General features: G+C 49.8%; 1 protein-coding gene across 1 annotated transcript in view; it reads right to left on the bottom strand.

Annotated features, from left to right (window-relative positions):
* The window catches only part of LOC129017989 (protein FAM182B-like), a 789280-nt gene extending 774057 nt beyond the window's left edge, over nt 1–15223 (bottom strand). The window contains exon 1 of the mRNA XM_063656022.1: nt 14981–15223. Within this exon, the coding sequence (XP_063512092.1) occupies nt 14981–15109 (129 nt within the window). The 5' untranslated portion in view covers nt 15110–15223. The remainder of the gene's footprint in view (nt 1–14980) is intronic.
* Nucleotides 15224–18183: the final 2960 nt, after the last annotated feature.

Below are 18183 nucleotides of genomic sequence, written 5' to 3'. Positions count from 1 at the left end.
CAGGCATACATCAGGTCTGAGGTCTATACTCAGTCTTCAGGTGGACACTAGGCCCCATGCAGACACCAGACCCCAGATGGATACCAGGCCCTATGCAGACACAAGTTTGCAGGTGGACAGCAGGCCCCAAGAAGACATTATGCCCTGGGTTGACACCTAGGCTTCAGGGGAACACTAGGCCACAAGTGGTCCCCTATGCCCCCGGTGGACATCAAGCCTTAGTGGAATTCCTAGTCACCAACTGAACATCAGGCCGCAGGTGGATGCCCAGGCTCTAGGTGAATACCAGGTCTCACATGGACATTCGGCCCCAGGTGAACATCAAGCCCCAAGTGAATACCTAGGTTCCTGGTGAACATCAGGAACCAGGTGGCACTCAGGTCGTACACTCAGGCCGTAGGAAATCAGAACATATGTGGACACTCAGGGCCCAGGTGGCTATCAGGCCCCAGGTTTATATCACTTTCCTGGTAGACATCAGTACCCAGGTAGATACTGGACTTCAGGTATACATCAGGTTCCTAGGTGGACACCCAGGCCCCAGGTGGACACCAGCCTACAAGTGGACATCAGACCACAGGAGTACACCCAGGCCCCAGATAGATATCAGTCTCCAGAAGAACACCCAGGCCTCAGGTGGACATCAGGTCCCAGGTTAATTCCAGACCCCATATGGAACTCTGGCCCCACCTGGACACAAGTCCCTAGGTAGATACATAGGCCCTGTAGGCCCTGGGGAACATCAGGCCTTAGGTGAAGTTCTAGGCTACAGGTGGACATCTTGCTCCAGTTGGACATCTGGTCCCAAGTGCATATCAGTCTCCAGGTGGACACAAAGTCCCAAGTTGGACATCAGGCACCAGGATGACTTTTGTCCTCTGGTGAACACTAGCTCCCAGGTTGACATCAGGCTACAAGTTGACACCTAGGGCCCAGATGGACACGTGGCCCCATATGAACACTAGTCCCCAGTCAGCTAGGGCCTGGGTCCACCTGGAGCCTGATGCTTAGCTAGAAACTGCATATCCACCTGAGGCCTAGGTATCTACCCAGGGACTGGTGTCAAAGTGGGGCCTGATATCCACATGGGGACAAGGTATCCACCTGGGGCTTGATATCCACCTCGAGCCAGATGACCTTCTGGAGTCTGATGTCCACCACAGGCCTGGGTGTCCATCTGGGGCCTGGTGTTGATTTGGATTCCAGCGTCTACCTGGAACCTGGGGTCATGTTGTCCACTTGGAGCCTGGAGTTTTCACCCGGGGCCTGGTAGACATCTGGCCCCAGTAAACATCAGCCTGGGGCCTGGTTGTCCACTTAGAGCCTGGAGTTTTCACCTAGGGCCTGAAGATCACCTGAGACCCAGGTGTCCAGCTGGGACACCAGACTCCAGGTGTACGCCCAGGCTCCAGGGTACAACAGACCCCCAAAGAACTCTGGGCCATATTAAACATCAAGTCTCAGGTGGATGCACAGGACCCATGTGTACACCAGGCCCCAGGTAGACAGTGGACGCCAGCTGAACATCAGCCCCAAGGTTGACACCCACACTACAGATGGATATCAGGCCCCAGGTGAAAACCTATGCTTCAGGTGTGCATCAGTCCCCAGGTGAACATAAGGCCACAGATAGACATCAGGCCTCAGGTGCACATCTGGCTCCAGGTAAACATTAGGCCTTAGGTGGATACCCAATCCCCAGGTGGACATCAGAGACCAGGTTGACACAAAACAATCCCAGTGGGTATCATGTCCCAGTGGACATTCAGGCTCCAGGTAAACACACCAGCCCCACCGTAACCGTAACCACCGTAACGAGAAATGGTAGGTCTAAGTACCATCATGCTCCTTGCTCACAAAAGGATGCTTAGCTATTTTATTCAAAATACAACTCCATTCATCACTCTAAGCAGCGATGTGTAGAAAGGAAAAGAAAAATAAACCAGGCCTCAAGGAATCCATCCAAAATGAGGTAGATATTATAATGGACAGAAATCCCCAAATGAAATGTTATAGTTGACATAGAATAGTCTTTAAAACCCATTAATTTTCTCGCACATTTGATACAGAGCATTATTTCCAGAGACTGAACCTAGAAAGAATTGCTTAAGACTAGAAGTCTTGTTCCAGCCTAGATTCCACACTGTTGAACATCTATACTTAGTACACCACATTATACATAGCACTGACATGACCTGTGTGCATTTAATTTTCTAATACTTGTTCATCTCTGGCATATTTTATATATATATATATATTACATATATAATATACATACATACAAGTACACACACACACAAAGTATATAAGGGTAGGATAGTATAATTGTGCAGTAACGTTTCTTGTGAAAGTGGTGGAAAGTGGATTGCGTTGGCGACATGCTGGAATGTGCTTCCATTGGCAGAAGTAAGGCTTTCAAAACTAGTCGTTTACATTTTTCTTTAGCAACTGGGAATATTAATAATTGAAGATGTGTTGGTATAAGAATAATCATAATAATCACAATGAAGTGGTGTTAATAATTGTATCACAAGATATAATAAATATTACAGATATTATAAGATGTCAAAAAAAAGATGTCATAAAATCTTTGAGATGATTGACACGTTAAATGCGGCCTCCTGTGCCGCCCTGGGGCGCCACTCTCGTTGGGTTCTTGGCGGTGCTCACCCTACTCCACCTGCTCAGCCTAGGCTCCTGCGCCCCCGGAGTCGCGCCATGGGAGCGAGGACCTTGCCTAGGCCCTAGACAAGGACAATGAGGAGGGGGTGCACGTGGAGTCCCCGCGGAGAGGCTGGATGCCGTGCAGAAGCCTTTGCGGGGGTGCACAGCCTCCTCTGGAAGCCCTGGTCGCTGCCCAGTGCCTGCTGCGCCCTGCGAGCTCCGCTGCGGTGGAGCCAGGCCTGCGCTGCCGGCTCTCGGCCCCGCCTGCGGAGCCTCTGCTCTTTGTCTTGTCCCTGGGGCCCGGGCCTCAGCTGGCCCGGGGTTCCTGATGTTAGCTGACGATGGGCTGGCCTCTGGGACTGGGTCGTGGGCCTCGCGCAGTGGCCGCCGCGTCACCAGCGCCAGGCCTCCCCGCGGTGCTGCTGGCGATGCGGGATGCCCGGGCTCGGGGTCTGCTGGGCCCCCTGGCGCTGCGAACCCCGTCACCTTCCGTCGCGGCCACCATGCTGCCCGCTGGTCAGCCCTGGTCTGCAGCCTTCCTGGGACCCCTCCGGTCCCAAGGAGGCATCACTCACAGCCGCTTGCGACACCAGGGCCGCCTGAACCTCCGCCAGGGCTGCGCCGCCCAAGTGGCTCCAGCCAGCCAGCCCTGGCCCATGAACGAGACTTTCCGCTCCCCGAGAAGATCGCCCTCGGCAGGGATACACGGCTATGGAGGATGCAGCGGATACCTTCCAAAGTTTGTGGACACTCTTCTGCCACACCAAAAGTTTCGCCATCAGCTGCGATGCCGACTGGGGCGCAGAGACCCCTCCGGGAGGTGGACCAGGCAGTGCCTTTGCTGGGCATCCGCAGTGCTGACCACCCCAAGTGCAGATCCCCACTTCGTGTTCCTCCTACTCCACGTTCCACATCCAAAGTTCTCTCACCGTTTCTAAGCAGGAGAAATCAAAAGAAACTGAAATCAGAAAGAAAGAGAGAGAGAGAAAGCCATGAGCCAAAAAAGAGCAAAACCTTTTGGAAAGCATAAAACGCCCCAAAGCCAAAAACTAATTCTTATCTCTTTTAAACCTTCTGCACTTCGCCAATGATGAATGATTTATTTATTTTTAACCACTGGCAATTCGTAATTATTAACTTCTCTGGCATTAATGAATAGAAGTTGAATCACATGTGGTAGTATAATTTGTATTATATGAAGCTTTCCATATTTTAAAAAATAATTGTCCGGTTTTTCTCCATGGATTAACAATTAATGGAAAATTTTCAACATTGCTGTGTTAATGTCTCCTGAGATAATTAGATGTGAGTAATTTTTATAAACAGAATTTCCTGGGTGGAATTTCTCATCTTCAGGAGCTCCATAAATAACCATATCCCAAGAGAACTGTGAATTTGGGAACTGAAAGAACTGAGTCCCAACTGGTCCAGCCTGGAAGCTTTTGGGTGATCACTCTTGCAGGTGACTTCACTGCCTTCTGTTGAAGGGCCAGTGACAGCCTGGGGGTTTCAACTTGCAAGAGCCTTACCATTTTAGGGTTAGCATTAACAATGAGGAAAAGGCATACTTTTTTGATATTCTCTGTATGTAATAAAATAGTTACCAAAACAAAGCAAAGTGTGAGTGGTGACTATTGAGAGGACCCTTTCTATCTTTGCTGGATTCCCAGAGATTTCTGGGTTTCTTTTGGAGTCAATAGTATTTCCATGTTAATTCTGAGCTCTTAAAACCCACAATATGAGTTGCAGCCAGTGACTAGAGTTGCAGCCAGTGACTAGAGTTGCAGCCAGTGACCAGTGTTGCAGCTTGTTAAACTGATCACTGGTGGTAGAGCCTTTTCATTCTGCTCACTTCTTAAAAGATCAGCTTGGTCAGGGATTAGTGCTACCCTGCCAGAAATAAGCAGTTAGGAATCAAGTAAAGGAGTCAGCTAAAAGCGTAATTACGAAGTAGTGAGGTCACAGCCAGATGGTTGTTTATCTCATTTTCTCTCTGCTGCTGATTTCAAGGCTTTATACCGTGTTTTGATGTAACACAGAATGTATACTATGAAGGACAAACAGTCTGTTAGCTTCTTGGAGCTATACTCCGTTACTGGAGCAGGGGACAACAATTTGAAGGACATTATTACTTAGTTTAATCTGCCTTTGGCTAGGATAAACTTCAAGTTCCAAGGGCTGGGTTCAGTTGTTATGCAAATTTAGACTGTTGCGGTAAAATTTCCAGAAAAAAAGGATAGGACTCTTTAGATGAAATAAGAATTTAACTGTATTTGAACCCCGTTGAAGGCCAGACAAGTTTAGGCAAAATCCCGTGACTGATGAGTCCCTTTAAATTCCAACATATAATCGATGTTGGTAAATATGATACGTGCACTGGAAAAGGATGTGTATCCAGTAGTCGTTGAGTGTCCCGTTCTGTATATGTCAGTTTCTGTCAAGTTTGTTCATTGTGTTCATCAAATCTCCCTTTCTCTTATGGATTTTTTTCTGTTGGTTCCATCGGTAATTGAAAGCTATGTTAAAATCTATATTGTAGATTAGTCCATGTTTCTTTTAGTTATATCAGTTTCTGTAGTAAATAATTTGAAGGGATATTTTATATTTAGACATATTTAACATTGGCATACTTTTCTGGTGACTGACATCGTAAAACCTTTTTTATCTTAGCAATATTTCTTGGCTTAAGTCTAAACTGTCAATAATAACATAGCAACATGAACTTTGTGCTGATTAGTGTTTGCAGGCATGTTTTCCATTGTTTTACTTCCAAATGTCTGGATTATTGTTTTCAGATAAATTAATTAAAACATAAAAATTAAATATACTATAAAACATTAAAAAGTGAATATTCTAAAAATCCAGCCAGAGATGTTTCACTTTTAATTGAAGTGTTTAGGACCACGGCTCTCACACTGTGAGCTAAGGTGCCCTGAGATGCTGTGTTTAACTGACAGGGGCACCAGCGGATAGCGTGTGGGTATGTGTATGTGTGTGTGTGTGTTTGAGATGGGGGTCTCACTCTGTCCCCCAGGCTGGAGTGGAGTGGTAAGGTCTAGACTCACTGCAGCCTCTGCCTCCCTGAGTAGCTGGGACAACAGGCAAGCACCACCATGCCTGGCTAAGTTTTATAATTTTAGTAGAGACGGGGTTTTGCCATGTTGCCCAGGCTGTATATTTTTGAGGGAAACAAAGCAACATTTGCTGGAGACCTTAAGAACTACTAGCCTGAGGCAGTTCATAGTTTCAAAAGTAGTTAGAAGTGCATTTCTTTAGCTTTAAGGTGGGTGTTGTTAATTACCGCGATGAAAGGAAGTATTGTGCTAAAGTCAGTGTGGAATAGGAATAAGGTCCAGTGGTTGAGATCCAGTCCGATTTTAAGATTTGAAAATTTGTGCTGTGTGCCCAACAGGCACACACATCCCATTAGTAAGTAAATTGTGCTTTTTTAAGAAAGAAACAAAAATACTGTTTCTACTTCCATTGCGTGTTATTTTTTATATGTACTTGCAAATCCATCACCAAAATAAAAATAATGAACATATCCAGCACTTATAAAAGTTTCCCCTTGCCCTTTTATAATCCCAAACTTTCTGTATCTTCCTACCTTACCACTCTCCCTGACAATCACCAATCTGTCACTATAAAAGAGTTTGCCTTGTCTAGACATTTATATAAATGAAGTGTAGTATGGACCCTTTTTTGGAGGGGTCTGGCATCTTTCACACAACATAATTATTTTGAGATTCAGCTATATTGCAGGCATCAATGGGTCATTAATTTTATTACTGAGTAGTATTCTATTGTGCAGATTGGTCACAACTTATATATCCGTTTGCCTGTTGATCGGTTTTTGCATTGCTTCCAGTTTGGGACTTACACAAATACATTTGCAATGAACATTCATGTACATAAGTTCTTATAACTTTGAGTAAACATTAGGAGTGTAATAGCTAATAGGTTTAGGTTTAGTTTTAATAGACTGTCAAAATGTTTGCCAAAATGGTTGTACCATTTTATATTTTTATCAGCAGTATCTAAGAATTCCACACTCTTGCCAACACTTTGTATGGGTCTTCTTTTAAAATTTTAGACATTTTCATGTGTGTACAATAGTATTTTATTGTGGATCCATAATGCCTAATAATATGTAGTATCTCTTTATGTACTTACATGCCATCTGTATATATTTGGTAAAGTGTATGTTCACATTTTTTTTGCTTCTTCCTTTTTTGTTTTTTTCTTTGCTTATTTTCTCATTATTAAATTTTAATAGTTTCTTTATATACTCTGGATTCAAATCCCTTATTAGATATGAGACTTGCCAGTATTTTCCCCTTGAGTTTTCTTTTTTGTTCTCATAACACTATCTTTCAAAGAGCAGATGCTCTGAATATTGATGGGGTCCAATTTATTAATTGTTCTTGTGCATTTGGTTTTTGGGGCTTCATCTAAGACATTTTTGATTAATTGAATATTACAAAGATTTTTTTCTGTATTTTCATCTAAAAGTTCAAAGCTTTTAATACTTTATTTTATATTTAAGTCAATGGTCCTATAAGTGACAGAGCTTTAACCCAAGTCGCTGTCATGCATAGCTGGACCCAGGGGCTTATATAAAATCATCAAGAAATGTTCTCCTTCTTTCTCTTGACACTTTTCCTTTTGTTTTAGCCTCATTTTTTCCTTCTGAAGATGACTCTCCTCTCTCTCTGTAGCAAGAGATAGTGCGACAAATAACCCATTTTACTTTGAACTCTCAGACCACAGTGGTAGAAAAAGCAAGAGTCCTTCCTGATGATTCCAAAAAAAAAAGTACTGAAACAGTTGCTATGATCCAAGGGTAGAGTCTTTTGCCAGAGCTGGGCATCATGATCACCTCTAGGGCTGGGGCTGGTAGGTTGGGTCAGGCCCAGTTGGTGCTCATTGAAATGGTCCTCAAAGAAAAGGGGGGCTCTCAAGAGGAGAGTTGCTTAACACCCCTCCAAAAAATAGCCACTGTGTACATACCTACAATTCCTTGCCATTTTATAAGCAACTGATTGGGTGGAAAATGACTAGAAATTCAGTTGTCATTAACTTTCCTTTATAATGTCAGTAGAATGAGCCATACATTTCACATGTTGTGGGTTATGTCCATGATGGTCATTTCTGTATATTAGGTATCAATTTGGAGTATCATGTGAAGAAATATACTATTTTGTGACATTATTCTTAAATTAATATTTTTAGGATAAAGAATTATAGGATGAAAGAAAAGTCTAGGATAGAAACAAAAGAATAGGGAAAATGGGAGCATTGATATACTGCAGAAAATGGCCAAACAGGAAAAGTACTTGTGAGAGGTATTGAAGTACATAATTGATATCACATAGACCTCCAGGAAATTACAACTACTGGCATAAGAACAAACTATCTGAATAGTCTTTGCTAATACTGAGTCTTTTCTGCTTGCAAAAGAAGTAAGAATGGTAAGGAATTGGGACATTGTTCAGATAGGCCTGAATGCATTTATTCATTTACCTGTTGATGGGGTTTGGGGGTATTAATGAAGGATGTTAATAAATAATAATGGGCATGTTAGGTAATCATAATTGATTTGTCCAATTGGTCTGAAGAAAATTTTGCCTACCTTCTTTTTTGTCGAGGGATTCATTTTTAATGTCATGTTGGATTCTATGGCTTACTGAATGTGTAATTGCCTATTTATGGATTCTGAAGAATTTTATAAAATGTATTTGCCAAACATTTTGAAAACTTAGAACTTCTCCAAGGAAGAAGTTCTTTAGTGCTTAGTGCTGCCCTGACAAATATGGTAGCCACAGCCATGTGAATATTGAGCACTTGAAATATGACGAGGCTGGACTGAGATGTGCTGTCAGGGTAAAACACACACCAGATTTTGAAGACTTGGTAGGAAATAAAATTAAACATATCTAATTAATAACTTTTATATTGGTTAGACATTGAAATAATATTTTGTATATATTTTACATATAAATATACATTCATGTGTATGTGTAATTAATATCTTCATATGAAATACTTCTCAAGAGTTTCACTCTTGTCACCCAGGCCCAATGGTGCAATGGCATGATCTCAGCTCAATGCAACCTCCGCCTCCTGGGTTCAAGGGATTCTTCTGCCTCAGCCTCCCGAGTAGCTGGGATTACAGGCACCTGCCACCACACCCGGCTAATTTTTTGTATTTTTATTAGAAACAGGGTTTTGCCATGTTGGGCAGACTGGTCTCGAACCCCTGACCTTAGGTGATATACCCTCCTCGGCCTCCCAAAGTGTGGAATTACAGGCATAAGCCAGAGTCTGGCCTCACCTGGCTAATTCTTTGTATATTTGAAGAGACAGCATTTCACCGTGTTGGCCAGGATGGTCTTGATCGCCTGACTTCGTGATCCGCTGGCCTCAGCCTCCCAAAGAACTGGGATTAGAGGTGTGAGCCACTGCACTCGGCCTCAATGTAGCTTATTATCAAAGTATTTACATAGAAAAATTAATCAAAGGGCACAAGCATTTCAATACTTAGGTTAAGATGAAATCTGTGCCCAGAAGAGTGCCAGACACACATGAAATGTTTTGTTCATGAGGCAACCACAACTTAAAATGATTTTCTGTTATTCGTTTTGGTATGTTATTTTGGGAATGTGATTAATCACCTATGTCAAGGACGTTGGGAAGAATTTCCAGATACTCTGATATGCATGACATCTTAATCATACAATATAAAGCAAGGCTATCTTAGGAAATTCGGTATCACTGCCAAGGATCTTTACAATTGAAGATAAATTAAAATTACTATTAAACTTGTAACAGTCAGATGGGTTGGCAGGCAAAATGTGTCATTTTTTTCTCAGCATTTTTTCTTTTCCTTGATTCAATAAAACAAACTTAAACGCCAGCTATCTGCAGAACCCTCACTAGACTATGTTTAATGATATGTGAAACACAGCCTGCGCACTCACAGATCCTTGCCACCTCCTGTTCCCATCCTCTCAAAACCTGTGTTACCCTGTGGCTAGATTTCTCAAGAAAATGAAAGAGAGAGACGAACGAGAACCATCTTCTTTCAGGTCGCTCCGCACTGCTCCTCCGGTGAGGCTTTTATCCTTGACTGGGGGGTAGAGGCCTTAATCCTAGAAAAGAGGCCTCTCAGGGTGAGGAGGTGATTTAAATTCTTACGAGAGAGACGCAGCTCCCCACCTCATCTGGACCTTCACAAACCTAAACTGGAGCCGCCGGAAAAATGACTGACAACCGGCCACACAAGCCAGGCAGAGACGCGGGGAGAGGCTGACCACAAGAAAGGCGGACGTAGACGATACTGACCTCTGGCGCACAGGGCACATGTGTCCCAACACACACACATGCACCCACAGACGGACACAGAGCAAAAGAGTGAGAAAGGGGAGAGAGAGAAACAAGAGAGAGACGTACGCACACACACAAACGCACAAAGACATACAGCAGTGGCACGGTAACACCTACCCTCGGCAGCCCCTGAATTTTCAGGGTTCTGCTCTCCACGACTACAACCCACTGGTGAGAGAGCAGCCCACGGACACATAAGCAAACCTCTCCTTTTTTGAAGAGACTCACTGGCACACCGTCCGTGCAGGCCTGAGGCTGGGATCCCGCGCTGCTTCCCCGGCCCTCTGCCGGCAGTTTCTTCCTCCTGGACGACCCTCCGTGAATCCCGGCCTCCAGAGACCATCCTATTGATGCCCTGGCCAGGACTGGTCTTAGCCCCGACTCTGACTAATCCCTCTAGTCCTAGATACCCGGGAGGTGGAGGCAAGAGAATCACTTGAACCTGGGCGGCAGAGTTTGCAGTCAGCTGAGATCTCGCCACTGCACTCGACTGAGTGACAGAGTGAGACTCCGACTATAATAAAAAAAAAAAAGAAAGAAAAGAAAAATGATCCCGGAGCGGCGGCTGCGGGGACTGGGGCGGCGGTGGGTGAAGTGAAGTCTGGGAGAGGGGTCTCGTCGACCCTCCCCGAATCCAGGCCTGAGGCTGGGATCTCGTGCTGCCGCCCTAGCGATACGCCTGAGGTTTCTTCCTTCTGAGGTTTTTTCCTGGTGGTCGACCCTCGGAGAATCCCAGGCTCCGGAGACCATCCTGTTAATGCCGTGGCCAGGACTGCTCTCAGACCCGACTCTGACGCACTATCACACGGGGCTCCTACTTCGCAAAGTCTCAGGGACCCATCCCCGGGCAAAGGTGGCAATCACTAGGACCAAAGCGGTGGCTCAGGCCTTGCGCTTGCGCACTGGCGAGGCCGAATCTCCGCTTGCTCCGGAGAGTCAGGCTGCTGATCCTTTAAAAAATGGCGGCGACGCGCGGCTGAGGGGACTGGGGCAGCGGTGGCGGCGGCAGCGCAGTCTGAAGCCGCGGGTGGGAAGAGGACTACGAGAGGGTCCTGGGGGAGACCTAAGGGTTGGACCCATAGAGGTCCTGTCATCAGGACTTTCTTGATCGGTCTTCTTCTTTGGTTCCCTGTGGAGGAGGAGTTTCAGGGTGCGGCTGGGCTCTCTGGACTCCTCTTCAAATCTGACTATGGATCGCACGGGGTGATCAGGAATGGGGTTACAATGCAGTGAGGCGGGAAGGGTCTCACTGGGGCACAGAAAGATCCTAAGGGCTGCAAGGTGTACTGTCAGCTGAAAATGCACTGACCTATGAGGCCACCGCCTCCCTCCTTCCTAGGTGGAGCAGTGGCCTGACTTCATCTCCAAGGTCCGGGACTCTGGCATCCTGACACTGCTTTCCGCGGCATGTGCAAGGACAGACAGAGGCGAGTCCAAGATGGAGCCAATGTGACCACACGTGGCACTAATGTTTCCCAAGAGCAGATGGAGTCAGTGTGTGTCTTTGATTGCAGTATGGGGCGATGCTGAGACGGATAGTGACGTCCAGGTGTGCGCAGGTGGGTCACTGGGACCTCCCACACAAATCCAAGGAAAAGCCAAGCACACTAGAAAAGCTGTGAGACAGGGCCTGTGCCTGAGTCCAAGCCACATTCAGGGATGACTGCCAGAGGGGCCAAGAGGTTTCGACAAACTACACCGCACCGACATCCCGCCACCTGTAGGTACCCCTGACTCCACCTCCCCTGCACCCAGCAAAACCCAGTCCCTTTGGCTCCTTGACATCCGTGGCAGCCAAAAGATTCAGTGCCTGAAGGCACTTTCCCCAGGAGCAGAGGAACCGGATGGCCCTCAGGAATGAGAGAGGAAGGGCAAGTGGGATGTAACACTAACTTTCCTTGAAGGCAAAGGTCAGCCATGGTGGGGTTGCTTCCCGCTCTTCCTGGACTGACCATGAAGCAATTACTTGGGACATGCAGACCAAGGGAGCTTCCCTGTCCAAGACAGGTACGGAAGCCCAGAACTCCAGGATCATCACACCCTATCATCCAGAAATCGGTTTGGAGAGGGAAGCAATCATAAAAGGGACCCCAACGAAATTTCTCCCTAATGGACTGGGAAGTGTTCTTTGTTGAAGACATTGAGCCAGACTAAGAAGCCTCTAGGCTTCACAGGAGCTGGGCAGACAGAGCAAGAGGGAGGACACAGCAGAGGCCAATGTCACAACACAATGCCACTATCACTAGCATCCAGGAAAAAGTGCCAAATGGGTGACTTGGCGAGGAAGGCCAGTGTTTGAGTGACAGACATGCTTGCCCCATCTTGTTGCCATCTTCCTTCTCCATCCCAGTGTATAGCTTTGGGTAGATTTCTCAATGAGGGCAAAGGGCGAGAGGAGTGAGAACCGTCTTCTTGAAGGTCTGTGGGCACACTCCTGCGAGTGGACAATGAGCACCTGTGAGGCCTTTGTCCTTGGCGGGGATGCCATCATCTTGGTCCTAGCAAGGAGCTAGCACACAATGGGAAGGGTATTAAAACTCCTGCAAGACAGGCCGGAGGCACGAAGCCCCTTCACCGAAGCACAGCCATGGAGAACTCCTGCTATGCCAAAATTCAGGGACTGGATATTAAGACAACAGTGGAAATCACTGTGAAGAGACAGTCAGCTAGAGCCTTGCGGAGGCACATTGGCTGGGCCGACTAAAGCTCTGGTGCTGGAAGTCAGGCTGCTGCTCCTTTAAACAATGGCAACTTCGCGGTAGCAGAGGGGCTCCTGTTGAAGCCTCTGCAGCGACTGGATCCGGGGTCCAGTTTGGGGCAGCCTGGGAGAGGGTGCCGCGGGTGTCCTGTCCCAGGGCCAAACCCCCAGGAGTCCTGTCCTCCGGACCTTCTTAAGGCGACTTCCACCGAGGGAGGGGGAGCTTCAGGACGCCTGCTGGGTTCTCGGGACTCCCCTTCAGATCCGATTTTGGCCCCCTCCGAGTGAGATAGGATGGGCTCACCACATCTGGTGAGGCAGGCAGGGCCTCGTTGCAGCACAGAATGATCCCATGGGTCTCAAGGCGTGTCGTCAGCTCAAAATTCACTGATCCAACAGCTCTCTGCCTCCCTCCTCCTTTGAAAGAGCACTAGCCTGCCCGGCTTCTAAAAGCCCTGGGGCTCCGGAAGTCGACAGCAATTTACAGGACACGTGCAAACAGGAAAAGGGACAAATCCCAGGTGGAGACCATGCGACGACACGTGGCACTGGCCCATCCCACAGCAGATGGCATGAATGTGTGTAACCAGAGGAATGTGGGGCAACACCAAAACAAACGTGGTGTCTAGATATGTGCCCAGTGGAAGGGGGGAAAAAGTGACACTTCCATCACAGCAATGGAAAATTGAAGAATTCCCGGGAACGAGGAGGGGGCCTGTGACTGACTGGAGCCACATTTTGAAATTAATGCCAGAGGAGCAAACAGGTTTCTGCAAAACTCACCGCACCGCCAAAGCTCCATCACCCAGGTAGCCCTCACAAAACGTCCCCTGCACCAAGCTCCAGCACCAGCCCCAGACCCAGCCCCAGCCCCAGACCCAGACCCAGACCCAGACCCAGCCAAGTCCCTTTGGTTCCCTGACATTCGGTACAGCCAAAAGATCTAGGGAGCCAGTCCACACAGGAGTAGAGGAGAGGATGTCCCTCAAGAATGAGACAGGAAGTACAGAGGAAATGCGACACGATCCGTGCAAGAAGACAAGGCCATTCACGGTCGCCTGGCGCTCATTCTAGGCATTCCACCAACCCATGAGGGGAAACATGGAAACAAGCAAGCTTTCCTGCCGGATAAATTTATGGAAGCGAAGAGTTCTACGGTCATCAGACCTGCCTAATCAAGCAGAAACAGGTTTGGAGAGAGAAACAATCATGACAGGGATCTTCGGGAAGTGTCTCCCTGACAGACTGGGAAGTCAAGGACTGGGAAGTCCCTGACAGACAGGGAACACATTAGGCAAGAGAGATAGGCATCTAGGCCAGGGGAGGCAGAGCAAGAGGGAGGACAGCTAAGAAGGAGCAAGAGGAAGGAAAGAGCAGAGGGAAGACAGAGCAAGAGGGAGGACAGAGCAGAAGCCAGAGCCGAGGCAGGATACAGCACCATGCAACATCCGCGGGCATAAGGGGAGGGGTTCTAGAAGGTTGGCTTGTCCAGAGACGCCAGCGTTCCAGTGACAGGGAATGTTGCCATCTCCCATTCCCGGCTGCTTCTTCTACACGGTATCGTGGTTTGGTTTCATTTCTCAGAGAAGAGCCGTGAAAAGATACAACCATCTTCTCTGATGTGGGTCTGCTCCCCTACTGCAGGACAAAGAGCTCCTGTGGGGCTCTTTTCCTTGGTTGCTGTGTGGTCATCTTGATTTTAGAAGAGGCAACCCATGTTGGGGATGAGATTTCAATTGCTCCGGGACCGGATGCATCTCCTCACGTGGGTCAGGCCTTCACACACACAAAGCGGATCGACGGCGGCGAAAACGATTAACAACCGGCCTCATGACCCAGGCAGAGACGCAGAAAGAGGCTCAGCAAAGACAGGCCGACATGCCAGAAATCGCTTTGTGGTGCACAGGGCACATTCGTCCAAAGACACACACGCACAAGGGCACACACACACACTAACCGACAGAGAGAGGGAAAGAAAGACACAGAGACTGAGAGACAGAGAGAGAAGAGAGAATGGGAGACACACACACACACACACACACACGCACACACACACACACACACACACAGAGTCATACAGCAGAGGCATTGAAACACACCCCTCCAGGCAACCTCCGAGGCGGCGGGGTTCTGCTGTCGACGAGAACGACCCTCGGGTGAGAGAACAGCCCAGGGGCACACAGGCCGACCTGTCCTCGAGATGACGGCGGCACGACTTTTGGGGAGACTCACCCCAACAGCGTCCGGGCAGGCCTGAGGCTGGAATGCCGTGCTGCTTCCCCCGGACTCCGCCTGGGGTTTCCTCATCCTGGTCAGCCCTTTGCGAATCCTGCCAACCGGAGACATTCCCGTCGATCCCATAGAGATGTCAGGCCGGAGCGTCAGAGCCCCGCCACCCAAGCACTGCCGCGAAGGGCTCCTGCTTTGCCGAGCCTCAGGGACCGGTTTCTAAGACAACCGTGGGAAGCACTGTGACGGCAGAAGCCGCTGGCGCCTCGCGCATGCGCATTGGCTGGACGGACTCGCGCTCCGCTCCTGGCAGTCAGGCTGCGTCCCCTTTAAATAATGCCCCCTCTGCGCGGCTGCAGCGAGGCTCCCGCTGCAGCCGTGGCGGCGTGTGGATACGGGGTCCAGCTTGGGACGCCGTGGGAGAGGGGGCCGCCGGTTCCCTGTCCCAGGGCCAAACCCCCAGCAGTCCGCCCTCAGGATCCCCTTGAGCGGACTTCCACCAAGGGAAGGGGAGCTTCAGGACGCCTGCTGTGTTCTGGGGACTCCCGTTCAGATCCGATTTTGGCCCCCTCCCAGTGAGATAGGATGGGCTCACCACATCTGGTGAGGCAGGCAGGGCCTCGCTGCAGCACAGAATGATCCCATAGGTCTCAAGGCGCAGCGTCAGCTGAACCTTCACTGATCCATCAGCCCACTGCCTCCCTCCTCCTTCGAAAGAGCAGGGGCCTGCCCCGCTTCTAAAAGCCCTGGGGCTCCGGAAAGCCGACCGCGCTTTACACGACACGTGCGGGCAGGAACAGGGGCGAATCCGCGGTGGAGACCATGAGACCACGCGTGGCACTGGCGTATCCCACAGCAGATGGTGTGAATGTGTGTCACCGGGGGCATATCGGGAGACGGCGAAACAAACGGTGGTGTCCAGGTACGGGCCAGTGGAAGGCGGGAACAAGTGACCCTTCGGTCAATGCCAAGGGAAATCAAAGAACACCTGGGATTCGGTGGGTGGGGGGCCTGTGCCTGACCCAAGCCAGGTTTTCAAATGCCTATCAGAGGAGCAAAGAAGTTTCTGCAGAATTCGCCCCACATCCAACACTCCTCCTCCCTGGTAGCCCTGACGCAACTTCCCCTGCACCCAGCCACAGCCCCAGCCCCAGCCCCAGCCCCAGCCCAGTCCCTCTGGTTCCCTGACTTTCGTTTCGGCCACAAGATCAAGGGAGTCAGTCCACACAGGAGCAGAGGAGAGGATGTCCCTCAACAATGAGAGGAAGTGCAGAGGAAATGCGACACCAGCTATCCTAGAAGACAAGGCCAGTCACGGTCGCCTAGCGCTCATTCTAGGCAATCCACCCACCCATGAGGAGAAACCTGGAGAACAAGGAAGCTTCCCTGTCTGAGACACGTATGGAAGCCAAGAAATCCAGGGTCATGAGACCTGCCCAATGGAGCAGAAAGACGCTTGGAGAGAGATACAATCATGACACGGATCTGCAGGAAGTGTGTCCCTGACGCACTGGGAAGTCATCTTTGCACAAGGGCACACACACACTAACCGACAGAGAGAGGGAAAGAAAGACACAGAGACTGAGAGACAGAGAGAGAAGAGAGAATGGGAGACACACACACACACACACACACACACACACGCAGGGTCATACAGCAGAGGCATTGAAACACACCCCTCCAGGCAACCTCTGAGGCTGCGGGGTTCTGCTGTCGACGAGAACGACCCTCGGGTGAGAGAACAGCCCAGGGGCACGCAGGCCGACCTGTCCTCGAGATGACGGCGGCACGACATTTGGGGAGACTCACCCCAACAGCTCCGGGCAGGCCTGAGGCTGGAATGCCGTGCTGCTTCCCCCGGACTCCGCCTGGGGTTTGCTCATCCTGGTCGGCCCTTTGCGAATCCTGCCAACCGGAGACGTTCCCGTCGACCCTGTAGAGATGTCAGGCCGGAGCCTCAGGGCCCCGCCACCCAAGCACTGCGGCGGAGGGCTCCTGCTTTGCCGAGCCTCAGGGACCGGTTTCTAAGACAACCGTGGGAAGCACTGTGACGGCAGAAGCCGCTCGCGCCTCGCGCATGCGTATTGGCTGGACCGACTCGCGCTCCGCTCCTGGCAGACAGGGTGCGTCCCCTTTAAATAATGCCCCCTCTGCGCGGCTGCAGCGAGGCTCCCTCTGCAGCCGTGGCGGCGTGTGGATACGGGGTCCAGCTTGGGACGCCGTGGGAGAGGGGGCCGCCAGTTCACTGTCCCAGGGCCAAACCCCCAGCAGTCCGCCCTCAGGATCCCCTTGAGCCGACTTCCACCGAGGGAAGGGGAGCTTCAAGACGCGTGCTGTGTTCTGGGGACTCCCGTTCAGATCCGATTTTGGCCCCCTCCCAGTGAGATAGGATGGGCTCACCACATCTGGTGAGGCAGGCAGGGCCTCACTGAAGCACACAATGATCCCATAGGTCTCAAGGCGCAGCGTCAGCTGAACCTTCACTGATCCATCAGCCCTCGGCCTCGCTCCTCCTTCGAAAGAGCAGGGGCCTGCCCCGCTTCTAAAAGCCCTGGGGCTCCGGAAAGCCGACCGCGCTTTATAGGCCACGTGCAGGCAGGAACAGGGGCGAAGCCGAGGTGGAGACCATGTGACCACGCGTGGCACTGGCGTATCCCACAGCAGATGGTGTGAATGTGTGTCACCGGAGGCATATTGGGAGACGGCGAAACAAACGGTGGTGTCCAGGTATGGGCCAGTGGAAGGCGGGAACAAGTGACCCTTCGGTCAATGCCAAGGGAAATCAAAGAACACCTGGGATTCGGTGGGTGGGGGGCCTGTGCCTGACCCAAGCCAGGTTTTCAAATGCCTATCAGAGGAGCAAAGAAGTTTCTGCAGAATTCGCCCCACACCCAACCCTCCTCCTCCCTGGTAGCCCTGACGCAACTTCCCCTGCACCCAGCCCCAGCCCCAGCCCCAGCCCCAGCCCCAGCCCCAGCCCAGTCCCTCTGGTTCCCTGACATTCGTTTCGGCCACAAGATCACGGGAATCAGTCCACCCAGGAGCAGAGGACAGGAGGTCCCTCAAGAATGAGACAGGAAGTGCAGAGGAAATGCGACACCACCTGTCCTAGAAGACAAGGCCAGTCACGCTCGCCTAGCGCTCATTCTAGGCAATCCACCCACCCATGAGGAGAAACCTGGAGAACAAGGAAGCTTCCCTGTCTG

Source organism: Pongo pygmaeus, chromosome 19 (genome assembly GCF_028885625.2).
Source record: "Pongo pygmaeus isolate AG05252 chromosome 19, NHGRI_mPonPyg2-v2.0_pri, whole genome shotgun sequence".
Lineage (NCBI taxonomy): Eukaryota > Metazoa > Chordata > Mammalia > Primates > Hominidae > Pongo > Pongo pygmaeus.
The sequence above is the reverse complement of the archived record's forward strand: the minus strand, read 5'-3'. Positions and strand labels throughout refer to the sequence as shown.